General features: G+C 38.6%; 1 protein-coding gene across 3 annotated transcripts in view; it reads right to left on the bottom strand.

Moving 5' to 3' along the window:
- RLF (RLF zinc finger) overlaps nt 1-12,605 on the bottom strand; it is a 52,005-nt gene that overhangs the window by 25,200 nt on the left and 14,200 nt on the right. For 2 of the 3 annotated variants that reach the window (XM_068917322.1, XM_068917324.1), the window contains exon 4: nt 2,133-2,265. In XM_068917322.1, coding sequence (XP_068773423.1) covers nt 2,133-2,265 — 133 coding nt within the window. Of the gene's footprint in view, nt 1-2,132; nt 2,266-11,346; nt 11,537-12,605 lie in introns of all 3 variants that reach the window. The other variant, XM_068917323.1, reaches the window with a different exon arrangement.

The raw sequence follows: 12,605 nt of genomic DNA, 5'->3' as shown, positions 1-12,605 counted from the left end.
TTGCAGCAAAACAGAACAACAGGAAAAAAGATAGCACTGTTCTTTAACGCACTGTTCCTTAACTCTCTCACTCTCTTTCTGTATGCGGACACACCACACAAGTTCTCCTACTACTTATCATTTCCTACACTGTGTTGGTTCGGAGTGCTTTCAATATCTAACGTATCTTGCTTGGGTGCTAAGATAACACATTCAGATGCTTTGGAAAGCTCACAGAAAAATGTTTTAGATATGCCTTAGCAACAGTGTTGAACATTCAACAGGCCATGAGGATGACACTTTCTTTGGTTTATCTGGTTTGATTGTCACAAAAGAGAGGCACTCAGTAAGAACATCTAAGGCAGATACTTTGGTCCTTAGAACTTAAGATGTCCAACTCTTTGCCTTATCAATTTACTTGAGAAATCTTCCTCTAACGGATTGGTCTAATATGGGATTCAGAAGCCCCCATTTAAGATTGGTTAAGCATGTCTTGAGACTATTACAGACTAAGTGAGAATGCATTTGTGCAGTTACAGAATGTTGTATTCAGAACAGGTCCAATGAATGTCCTGTTGCACCTGCTTGTATCACACAAAGGAAACACCAGCGAGGAACACCTGCATTTGTTGCACCTCTTTTGGGTATTTATTCAGATCTAGCTAAATAGACAAATACAAATTGAAGTACTCTAAGGAATTAATAGCTTCAAAGCTGCCAAGTGATCTCAGAAATGGGAGCCTAAGCTCAAGTCCAAGCCAACATGGTCAGAGGAGTCATGTGTCTGTGAAACAGTTTCTCACCTGCAGAAACTTCAACCCAAATTAAGAGCCAGGGGACTGAACAAACAAGTTTAAACTTATTATTGTGGAAGACAAGTTGGAATCTGAACCACCATCACAAGTAGTAACAAGGACTTCCTATATAGGAATGAAGAAATGCAGCAGGGTCTTCTAACAGTTCAGTAATACAGCCATTGATAAAACTAGTCGTGCATAAGAAGAGAACTAACATATAATGGAATCCATATATGCACATGGGGAAATCCTTCTACCGGAAACCACGTTATTTCTCCAGAACAAATACAGGCTTGCCACAGGTAAATGAAGTTTGCAAGCCTAAGTAACTGGGCCATTAAACATCATTGATATACCACCCCAAAAACAGGATTCCTCAAAACACCTGAAGTTGTGTGTTTTTTTTTTTTTTTTTTTTTAAAAAAAGGAAGCACTCCTTTTCAGTAAGATGGACAAGTTTTGAACTGCATCTCCTTTTGAGCAGAAAGGCACTAAAACAGCAACTGTGCAAGTGGATGATTTAACAATACTGTAATGAAAAGCTCCAAGACAGGATGCTAGTATGATACAGAACTCTTCCGGATGTGTTGGAGATAGGCCTAAATGGTGTTTGGAGTAAGAACACTTACACTATATTACTGAATATCGTAGGTGAATGCTGGCAAAGATTACAGCCCTTCAGGAACATCTGCAAGTATTTAACAATATCACTAATAGAGAAGAAAAAATTTCAGTGAGTAAAATAAGAGCTTAAGTGAAAATTTTTAAAGATTATGTAAAATCAGGCTAAAGATTCCTTTTTCTCACTTCTCAATAGGTTCTAATTGAAAACCTCATTTCACAAGGCTAGTCACAAGGAGCTTCCCAGCCCATAGTTTAACAAAGGAAAACCTTCACTCTCCACAGTTACAGCCCCTAGACACACAATCCCACCCCTTACATGCATTTTCTGTGCTTTTGAAAAGATGCATGCATAGATAATTCCTCCTCACCAGCCATTTAGGACTAACAAATCATTTAAAAGTAGAGTTATGCAAGACAGACCACTTCGGGGAGCAAAAATTCTGTATTTTTCTATCAACAAAGAAATACTTATTTTCAAAGATGGAGTTTGAAAATATTTAAATTGATAGTGATATAAGTATAGCCCAAGTGGAGATCATTACTGAGGATAGATTATTCAGGAGAGTACCAGTGAGACAGTTTCACCATAAATATCATTTAGTAGCATATGAATACTACTGCACAAAGTGATTTGAAATCCTACTTCCCTTCTGATTTCAAATCACTGTTTCCCCACCACAACTGCATCAAGTTCATTCTTAACTATCTTATTACTAAAAATCACATTCTTACCTTCCTCTGTTTCTACTGGTTGCTGGGATAGAATTTTAAGAAGAATTGGATTTTTCCATACCCCTTCCCTTGTGATATCCACCAATATTTGGAGGTTGTTATTCCCAAATTCCAGTAAAGCATCATGTGAATCCTACAAAAAGGTGGGGGGGGGGAGGGGGAAAAAACATCCATTAGAAGTTTTTGTTAAACATTAAAACAAGACAGTTTGTAATGACCTTTCCTAATATTTATTATATTCTAATAACTTCACATCATTCTTCTATATCATTACTGTTTTGACATGTTTGTATTGGGATTAAGAGTACCAAAGTCCCTACATTTCTCTAATTCTACATCAAAGCTTCCTAATGTCATTCTGCTGAAACTTAACTGAAACAGCTTCTTAATCCAAAAAGCCTATTCTGCAGTGGTAATCCTTCTGCAACATTCACTACACAAATATACAGAGAAAAAGTTCCCTAATTTGTAAGCCTCCTACTAGTTTCTAGATTCTAAACAAAATTACAGAAGTTATTGTAGAAAATATGAAGACTTTTAGTATCAAAACCATCTTTTATTTCTGTCTTAAGTGTTTAGTGCCATGTAGGAAATTAAGGGAATTAAGGATCAAACAGTTCTCAAAATGAATCAAAAAAGCTGAAATTGTCAAATTTTATGTTTACTGAAAACACTACAGCAACAAGCTGGTCAATTCACTTCCTTGAGAAGTCTAATATGAAAGGACATTGTCTGGTATGCAGTCCATGAGCACAGATTTACCTTTTTTCTAATTAGCACCTACTAGTTCATGTGTGGTTGTGTGCCTTTTTGCATTGTCACATGATCCACATTCTCCCTTTTGCTTCAACGCTCTTTGTTCAGCACCCATGAAAGCTGAAACACCAGTGACAAAGTGCCATGACATGGCCCACACTGACCCCTTACCATAGCCAGCTTGGTCATTTTAGAGCAGTTTCCTTTTGAACCCATATCAGTGGGGATTTTCCTGCATGCCTGTCACAGATTTGATTTCTTCAGAAAAGTTGAGGTGAGGAAAATAGCTAGGTTAAGCAGAGATTGTACGTTCAACTGCCACATCTTGATTTGTTAAGAGTACAAAACATTACTTCACTAGAAGTGATGAATAATCTACCCCCATCTTAACTCAAATACAGACAGACTTAACAGGCAGCTCTCACTCAAGCAAGCTCATGTCATGGGACTTTACAAGCCCAGTTAACAAGCTAGCATTAGATTGTTTACATGAAAATCTCTATGAGTTAGCAGCCTACTGGATAGCTAGCTACTGCTGAGAAGAAAAGAGCAGCCAGTGAGAATGGCTCAGAACTAACAAATAATACTCCAGAAACATCTAGTGCATTTATTTTTCAGCAGGAGGTCTTTGAGAACACAGCAGACAAACTGCAGCTGATCTGGCCTGAACAGATACTGAAGCCTGCACTGTTAAAACATACCCTAAAATTTCATACAAGAAGGATGAGCTGCTAGTGCTCAGACCTCACTCACTATTCTGAGCAAAGTGACAGAAGGAAAAACCATCCTTGAATTAGTTAAAAAAAAAAAAAAAAAACACACACACACACACACGGTGCAATGAGAGAGGCTCAGAAAGGACTCTCATATCTGTAAATAGGGTGAGGCTGAGGACACATGAAGATGCAGGTTTCCTGATGGTTACAGTTGTAAGAGGTTTCAGGAAATTTGAAAGAAAAAAGCGCAGCAAGCAGAGCATGATATACACTACTTCCTAGAAAACAATTCTTGACCAGTGCACTTACTCTTTAAGATCCAGGGATTTCAGACCCAGATAGTTAATGCTGTGAATGCTGACTCAGATCTTGCACACTGAACTGTCTTCTAACTGAAGTTCAACCACCAAGCCTGTGTACATAACACAATTCTCAAAGTGATAACGGCCCTACCACTTCTAATTTCTGAAAACTGAGGAGTGAAGCAGAGAAGAAAAAAGTAATATGAGGAAAGAAGTCCAGATTCTAACTCAAAAGGAAAACAAATGGAATCATATACCAGAACTTAACACTGTCCCTAGCAGGAAAATTGATCTATCACATGACTTACACTCAAAATACTAAAGTATTACTGTGCCAAACCTCGCAAGACTGACAAACCAAAGCCAATTAACTGTAGTCCATGATTCCATCATTACAGACATTTGTAGCCAAATGTGCAGTACAGGTGCTTCTCATCACACCTTATTTTGAGTCTGAGAGTTAGTTGGTTACATGACAAGATCCCCTAGTTGTAGCAAGCTATGTTTTAATTAGCAGTACTTTGAACACTATTATTAACCTCTCTGAGCCACTATTAACTTTGTTTTGGATAGCATCTGTTGTATCCTATACTGTCTATACAGGAATCAAATCTGTGTTCTCTGATAGAAATTTATTTTCCTTTACCTCTTTTCTTCTTCATTCTCACCCCTCTCTAGATTTCAGAATTAAAAGGGGCTGGGGGCTATGACATCTCAAAGTACTAGACTAACCAAGTACCCAATTATTACTGACTGTGAAGAGATACTGATAAACTGCATTCCACACTGCAACATACAGGATGTTTTTTTCAAGTTACTAACTTATCTGCTATAATAAAGCAAAACTGCTATGAAAATATAAAAGAGTTTCCCATTAACCATTCACAATTAAAAGGCACCTTCTCATTCTACAGCTTGATGACCTTCAATAAGTTAGATATTGAAGTCCAACAGTTCCCAGTATCAGGTATTGATTTTGAACTAAGTTCAATATTTTGACGCAACTATCAATTTCTTTTCTAATATTGCAGCAAATTGTGCTCCATATCTCTGGACAGGAGAAATTTGATTTAAATCTTGGTTGATGCATTTATCCACTAAGTAGGAAAGCTTTATCCCCAGTAAAAGACTCCTGAGCAGAAAATTATATCCTTGTAGTGATGTTTCATTTATATGGATCCACAATTATCCTAACTAAGAGTCTTAGAATCTGTTTAAGAACTTCTCTCTAAAAACTGTAAAACTACACTAGCAGAAATGCTACTTAGAAGATATCTAATTAAACTGAAGTGTAGCTAACACAAGGTTCCTCTCCCCACCCCCTGACTATTTGCATCTGTTCCAAGCATACTGTAGCATACTTGCACTGTAGGAAATAAACCTGAATTTTACTTAACACTGGACAAGATTTTATTGAAGTTTACACTGGTCTATCACCTGGATCATTTCATTTTCTAGAGACTGTCAGAATAAGTGCACCAGGCTCTTCAAGGAGTCTATGCATCCAGGCAGCTTTGGAGCACTCCTTCACTAAACTGAGAACACAGATAAGTTCAGAAGAAAATCATTCCTAGTAAGTGCCAAATGAAGAGGATTTAGAAAAATAAAAATGCACACACTCCTACAATTACAGCATCCACCTTCCTGCTTGCTCACGTAGCACAAAATGAATTGTGAACTTTTAGAGGATAACCAAGCACTTACTGGTGTTGTGGTACACAGCTGTTAGGTATCTGTAGTAGATCTTGCTGTTACTAGAGGCACAGTAAGTCAAGGTAAAGGAATGCACATTTTCCTATGTCTCCATGTAAGTTGATAAGATGGCACAAAACATATGCCTGACTCCAGAGACTAGTGTTAGAAATAATCTATTTTGCACATATACCAGGGAGGTAGTTGGGTAGCCTCAAACAATAGTTTTGAGAACTATTCATCATTTCAGGCAGAAAACACTAAAAACATTTTAAAGTTGGGTTAAACTCAAAAACTCAAATTTGGCAGCCTAAGTTTTAGATTTGCTGTGTTCCACAGTTAGATTAATCCTCTTTCCTAAACTCCACTCATGATATTAAAGAAATATGATGAAGTAACCTTCAAATAAACAGGCTTTCCAGTTATAGCATGCAAGTAGTAGGCAAGATGGGAAAAGAGAAAGAAAATAAGGCAAGCTATTACTAATAAACTCATTAGTAACAACTCTATGTACCAGTAGAGGCTGGTGACCAACTGGCTGGCTGGTGTGGCATAAAAGGTCTTCGGGTCCAGGTGGACAAGATAAGTGACATAGGACAGCAGTGCATCCTTCCAGCAAACAAGGCAAACTATGTACTGAGCAGTCTTAGCAAGAATATAGCCAGAAAGTCAACAGAAGGGTTTGTTCCCCACCACTGGGGTCTCAAAAACCCCACAGAGATATACTGTATCCAGTTGGGGCTCTCCAGTAGAAGATCTTTGACAGAACAAGTTGAGCAAAGGCCTTCAGCTAGGGCCTATTAAATCTAGGAAGAGAGGGCAAAGGGGAAAATTTTAGGGCTGTGTTCATCTTTGCTATAATCCCCTGCAGATTAAGAAGGTCTCAACTTTTGTGTATGGTGAGAGTCAATAGACACAAGTCACATAAAGGGAAGTATCTGATAAAGTTCCTGGGGAAAGGATATTCCAGTGTTTGAATACCCTCATTGTGAAAAGGCTACCCAAAACGTGTAACTTCCATTCTTGGAGATGCTTAAAACTTGGTGAGGCAGGAGCCTGAACAACCTGCCTCAAGATAGCTCTACTTTGAGTGGAAAGGTGGACCAGATAATTTCAAATCTCCCTTTCAACTCAAATCTACTTCTCAAACACCCCATGACTCTTCCACAATAGGTAACTGTCAAGGACTGCATATTTAGTGCATTTACTAGATGTACTAAACACACACTTACTGTGCAGTCAGTGCTTTCAACCCTACACTAATTCTCCTAACTACAATAACAAAACCAAACCAACATCAAAAGCGAGTGAAGCAGCACAGGTTAGTTCCTCCCAAACACCCTGAACTACAGTGCAGATTTCCAGCCTCTAAGGGGCATCAAAATTAAAAGCCTAACAGTTGAATGCCACATTCTATCAGTTTTGATAATCCGAACCACTTCATCTTCCTCAGAAGTACCTAAGACCTTCTGTAAATATTGTTTCAATGCCGATTTTTTTTTTTTTTGGTTACTGTAATTCTCAGTTCTCAGCTCTTAGCATGCTTGCTAACTAAAATTCTCAACTAAAGACTAAGTAACTTCTAAACATTATTATTACTAAGCTAACTAGCAAGACCACCTCAACATCAGCTGAGATCAGTAGAAGAGTTGGCTACCTTTGGTCCTCATTTGCAGACACAAGCTGCCAAGTACAGCGTTTACCACAATTGGTTTCTGCTTTCCTAGAGTTTCACAATTCAAGGTTTAAATGAGCCCTTGAGCCTGAAATTGTACTCAAAGGAATCAAATGCTACAGACCTTACAGAAACAAAACAAAAAATCCAGAGTGTCACAGCTGCATCCTGAAGACTCAAGTGACTTCATATGCTCTTAACCCAGTGCTTAAACTGCTCTTAACTAACTGCATTGAGAGCTTAAAAACGAGTTACAACCCAAAGGTTTCAGGGTGTACTTATGTATTTGGAAACATCACTCAAGCAACCCTTATGCCCACACATTTGTTCCTATTCAAGTCTTTCCTTCCTGTGTATGTCAAGCCAGATTAGAAAAATCAAATTCAGTTGAAAGCCTCAGGGTAGGAGCGATATTTTTTTTTTAAGCTAGATTAATTCCTGACCTCAACACACAGCTAGATGGTTTGTCAGCAGAGTCACAGAAAGATGAATGACAGACAATTTTACTGTAGTCAAGAAATGCTGAAGTTATAGCTTCATGGCAGCTTTAAAAAATGCAACTGGATTACAATAAACAGAACTATATTTATAAATATGCACCCATGGACCAGGAATTCAGAACTCCTATGTGTGTCACTGCTAGGATTACATACAAAAAAACCTATCTATAACAGTTTATCAGACTTTGATGATTAAGAAAAAGATTACGGGTAGGCAGATTACAGATTGGCTCCCTTATCTTACTCACAAATAAATATGTATATTTTGATCAAAAACTGAAAGCAAATCAAGTCCATTCTTTTTCAACTGTATGTCACCATGCAATAAAAGTCTTTTCACTAGACCGGGTTGGCATAGCATCATTTCCCCTCACACACACTAACATTACAGCTTTAAACTTTATCCTTCCCAAGTGTTGATGCATAGAATTTCACCCCAAAGACTGAATCCAATAAGCTTTTACTGAGCTACAGCATTCCATGAAGAAATTCTGCACATATACGTGGGCTTGGAAAGAGGTGGACTAACCAGCAAAGCCCTTCTAATCAATTTGTATACAGTAAAGGCAAGAAGCATTAGTCTCTGCACAATTATGACTTTTATAAGAGAAAGGACACCCCCCCCCCTTTTTTTTAAAATAGCTTTTTTCTCCCTTCAAGAAAACATAAATGACTGAAGCAGAGAAGTTCTTATTCCTGGACCTCTAAACCTGAATCATTTCCTTTGAAGGTATCATCCATATCTTCAGATTCTTTGTAGAGAACTTCAATAAAGCAGCCACAAAATGTTTAGAAGTTTCCTTGCAAATCTTGGGAATTTATGCTCTAACTACTGGCATCATTTGAATAAAAGCATATAAGTCATAAGTTTCTAGCTCTTACTATTGAGAAAAAGTTTAACAACAAACAAGCTAGAGGAACTTTCCAAACTACAAGTGCTTTAATGTAGCAGTACTTCTGCAAGATACACAGCTGTAGTCACTTGAAACCTTTAGCACACACTACATACAGCAGTGTTACCCAAATATCAGTTCCAGTATCTGTAAGATGTTTACCAGTGAATAAGACTGAATTATAAGCAGGATTTTCAGCTAAGCACAGTTCTGTAAGGCAAAGAAAGGGAAACACCAGCTCTTCATTACATGAACTCACCCTCTGCGTTCACAGGAGGATTATACTCATCCTGGCCCCTGCAAGCACTTGCCACCCAACAGCAAGTGCCAAAGAACATACAAGAGGGTTTCTGAACGATACACTTCAAACACAGTAGTTGAGATTTGCTACCTCTCAGCATTACTTATCTCAAATTCCTCTGTTATCAAGTTGCATGTTCCACAGGTGCTATAAGCTAGTGCCTCACAGAGATACATAGTGGTATATTCACATCACTTCTCTGCTGTTGTCTTTAGAGCAAAACGTAGCTGACAAAAAAAAATTATGTAATCATCAATTTGGACAAGGGTGATGTGCTACTACAGAGATTACTGTCCCTCAGATTACGACATCCAGTCCAGACATCCAGTGTAAACAGTTGGAATGCTATTCCAACAGCAACTTTTCCCTACCTGAGGGTGTCTAGACAGTATAAATCTAGCAGAGTTCAATTCAGTTATGAGGATTCAAGTTTCAACCGCTTTGTATTAAAAAGACCAGAACAAAACAAACAAAACTCAGTAAGTAAGAAGGGATCTGTTACACAGCTCAACTGATTTCCTGAATCAGCAATGAATTTATGAAGTCAGCATATATATACACACACATATATAGAAACAAGCACTGATTATGAAATTCACCAATATCAGGCATAAGCAATTGAGTACTAACAATACATTCCACTTCTATTCCAGACATTTAACTGAATCTTTCATTACAGAGCTTATAATAAAATATTTCCATTAGCATTAACTTCAAGTTATCCTTAGTGGGTGTTCTTAAATATAAAGTCTTAGAGGAAATTCAATGCAAAATTTAAGCGCATAAAACTCAAAAGTTAGGACAATGACACTGTAAAGGGGCCATGAAGAGAGCCACACAGTAAGGCATTTCATTCTGTATGAAAAAGTGCAGCAGTGAGACTTAATCTCAGTGTGCAAGTACCTACCTGGGAACAGAAATGGGATATAAAGCCCTTCAACTTCGCAAGCAAAGCTATAAGAGCCACTGGACATAATTAATGAGAAAATACAACCCTTGGAACAGTTTACTGAAGATACCTGGGTTCTTCACCACTGCAAATATAATGAGATCAATAACTACTATGATGTACAAAAATTTTAGTTTTATACTCACCTTCAGTACACAGCTTCTCTAAAGAAAGCATTTAGACTCTTAAGATTTGAAGGGAATCCTGTTTTTCAGTCCATAGTTGATTCTCAATACTAATGGAGCTCTCCTCCCACTAAAGCCAGCTTTGACAGTGTGTCTCAGCTTCCTCATCTGATCTTATTAAATCCATCCCCACAATACCTCTCCACTGATTTCCCTCCAAATTAATTGAGCTTAGCTGTATCAATGGCCCTGTTGTAAACTGTCCCAACCTACGGTATCCCTTTCACTCCTATTTTACAGCATAAGTTTGCTTTTCCCCATTCCTGCCCACACCCTTTTGCATGTTCCCACTGTATAAAACTCATGCTTAGCTTTTTGCTATACAAGCTCACATCCTGGTTCACACAGGCTGCTACTGATCTTGCCTACAGGCAAGGAAAGCTGGACTCATAGGGGCTGCAGGGGGAAGGGGGCAGGGAAGGGCAAGGTTACTGTTACGGAAGAAAGAACAGGTTCAATCTAACAAATAAGTCTTTTGATGGGATAGGTTTTTGTGTTTAAGCTAGACATTAGTGACACTCCATTTTCAGCTTCAGGACAGTCCTTTGTCTTGCTGCTTTGAAATGCAAGCCATAACTTTCTTCACTCCTCAGTTGAAAACATAACTGAAATTTCACTGACTTGCAGTAGCTGTACAACTTGTTATAGAGCAGGAGGAACAAATGCAGCTAGGTCCAAAAGAAACACCTTTTCCCCTACGTTTGCCACAACCACCATAGAAGACCTGGAGTTATTCTTCAGTCGCCACATCCACTCCTTTTGTTAAGGAAGTAATAAGCACATTATCACCAATCTGGGCCATACAACATTATGGAGCTTTGGGCTACTGGATTTGCCTGGAGACTAGCACATTATGGTCACAGGCCATATGAGAACCCATGAGTTCTCATATAAGAGCCTGTGAGTGACTGCTATCTAAAGGTCTATATTGCCCTCTGTATGACTGCACACTCTTACTCTGTTATTCATTTCTGCTCTAATAAAAGGCAAGAGGTATGTGTTCTGCTGTATTAAATGGCAGGTTGCAAGTGTTCCCATTCTCAAACTTGTGCAGGAATGCTACTTGAAAACATCATTAGTAGCATCTGTTTTTGTAAAAGTCCATGTTTCAAAGTGCTAACAGGGTGTATAAGCTTTTCCCAGAACTTTTAGTATCTTACAAATGGGGAGCATCAAGTAAGTGTTAAAACTCTGAAGCTACATAGTTCCAAAAAGTCCGTATAAGAGTCAATTATATCACTACACCTGCCAAAAGCACATCTTGAACCTTCCATTTCTGCAAGTTGAAATGATGGATCTGGGCTTGTGTCCCCTTCCCGTCAGGGGAAAGTAATAGTTTGCCTCCAACACGTTCAGCCTCAAAGTCCTCCCACTTGACTTAAAATTTACCGTCTTCTGATAGAAATATCATAGCTTGATCACTTGCTTCAGAAACCTAGAAATACACACACGTGCTTGTTAACTCCTGGAAATTGCTCTCCTTGGCAACAAGAATTCTCCCTGCAGATCCCTCCAGTTAAAAGCTAGAACTGTCTTATACATCTACTAGAATGGGTAAGAGCCTGTATATCCACTCCCGTACTCTGAATACTCTGAACAAGAGAACTTTTCTCTGTTCTGGTTTATGGTAGGTATAAACAGTTATGACATTCCTTTCAGCATGCAGTAAGCCCACTCTTTATCCACAGGTTACTGGATTAGTGAAGTTAAGTGTCATTCAGGAAACAGTAAGTTTCAAACATCTTCCATCAGCCCTAATGCAAAAGATGAACCCCTGCTTATCGGTCTGATTGTGGCATCCATATTAACCTAAACGGGAAATGTAGACCTGTTATCCACAACACCACAGCCTATATAGGCAGAGACTACAGGTAATAGATGCCATAGTTCAGTGTTGTCAGAATAAACCGGTATACCCCCAAACTTGGGTTTAGGGTGCTGCAAGATCTACTAAGATCTGTATGAGTCACCAAGGAAGTCTTAGTCGCAAGTTCTGGGCTTACACACCAGCAATCAAAATAGGAGACAGATCTTTGACATCATAAAACCTCAGAACTTTGATTTTAACTACTGCACTTTCTATCACCAACTGCCTGCCATCCCCAGTCCCATCTGTTTTTAGGATTACCACAGTAGTATGTTTTTCCATGGTGTAACAGAAAAAGGTCTGTCCTCCTGAAGCCACCAGTCACAGACCACATCCATCCCTTCAACTATTGGCAGGACTATACAGCTTTACCAGTCCACTTCTTTCAGTTTTAAGTATGAGGTTTATTCATTCCTATTGAAGGAAGAGTTTCTGCACCTGCAACCTCCCTGACTGCAGGCAAAATAAATCAGAAGCTCCTTCAGAGCCTCTACATATACACCTCCAGAACAACTATAGCAGCATCCAAGACTCATGGACCAACAAGATCTCAAATCAACTGTGATTAGTTCTGCATAACAACAGTTTCAAGACCTACGTTCATTTCCTTTCAACTACTGCCACTTTGTTCATTATG

The sequence above is a fragment of the Struthio camelus genome, chromosome 23, assembly GCF_040807025.1.
Source record: "Struthio camelus isolate bStrCam1 chromosome 23, bStrCam1.hap1, whole genome shotgun sequence".
NCBI classification, from domain to species: domain Eukaryota; kingdom Metazoa; phylum Chordata; class Aves; order Struthioniformes; family Struthionidae; genus Struthio; species Struthio camelus.
The sequence above is the reverse complement of the archived record's forward strand: the minus strand, read 5'-3'. Positions and strand labels throughout refer to the sequence as shown.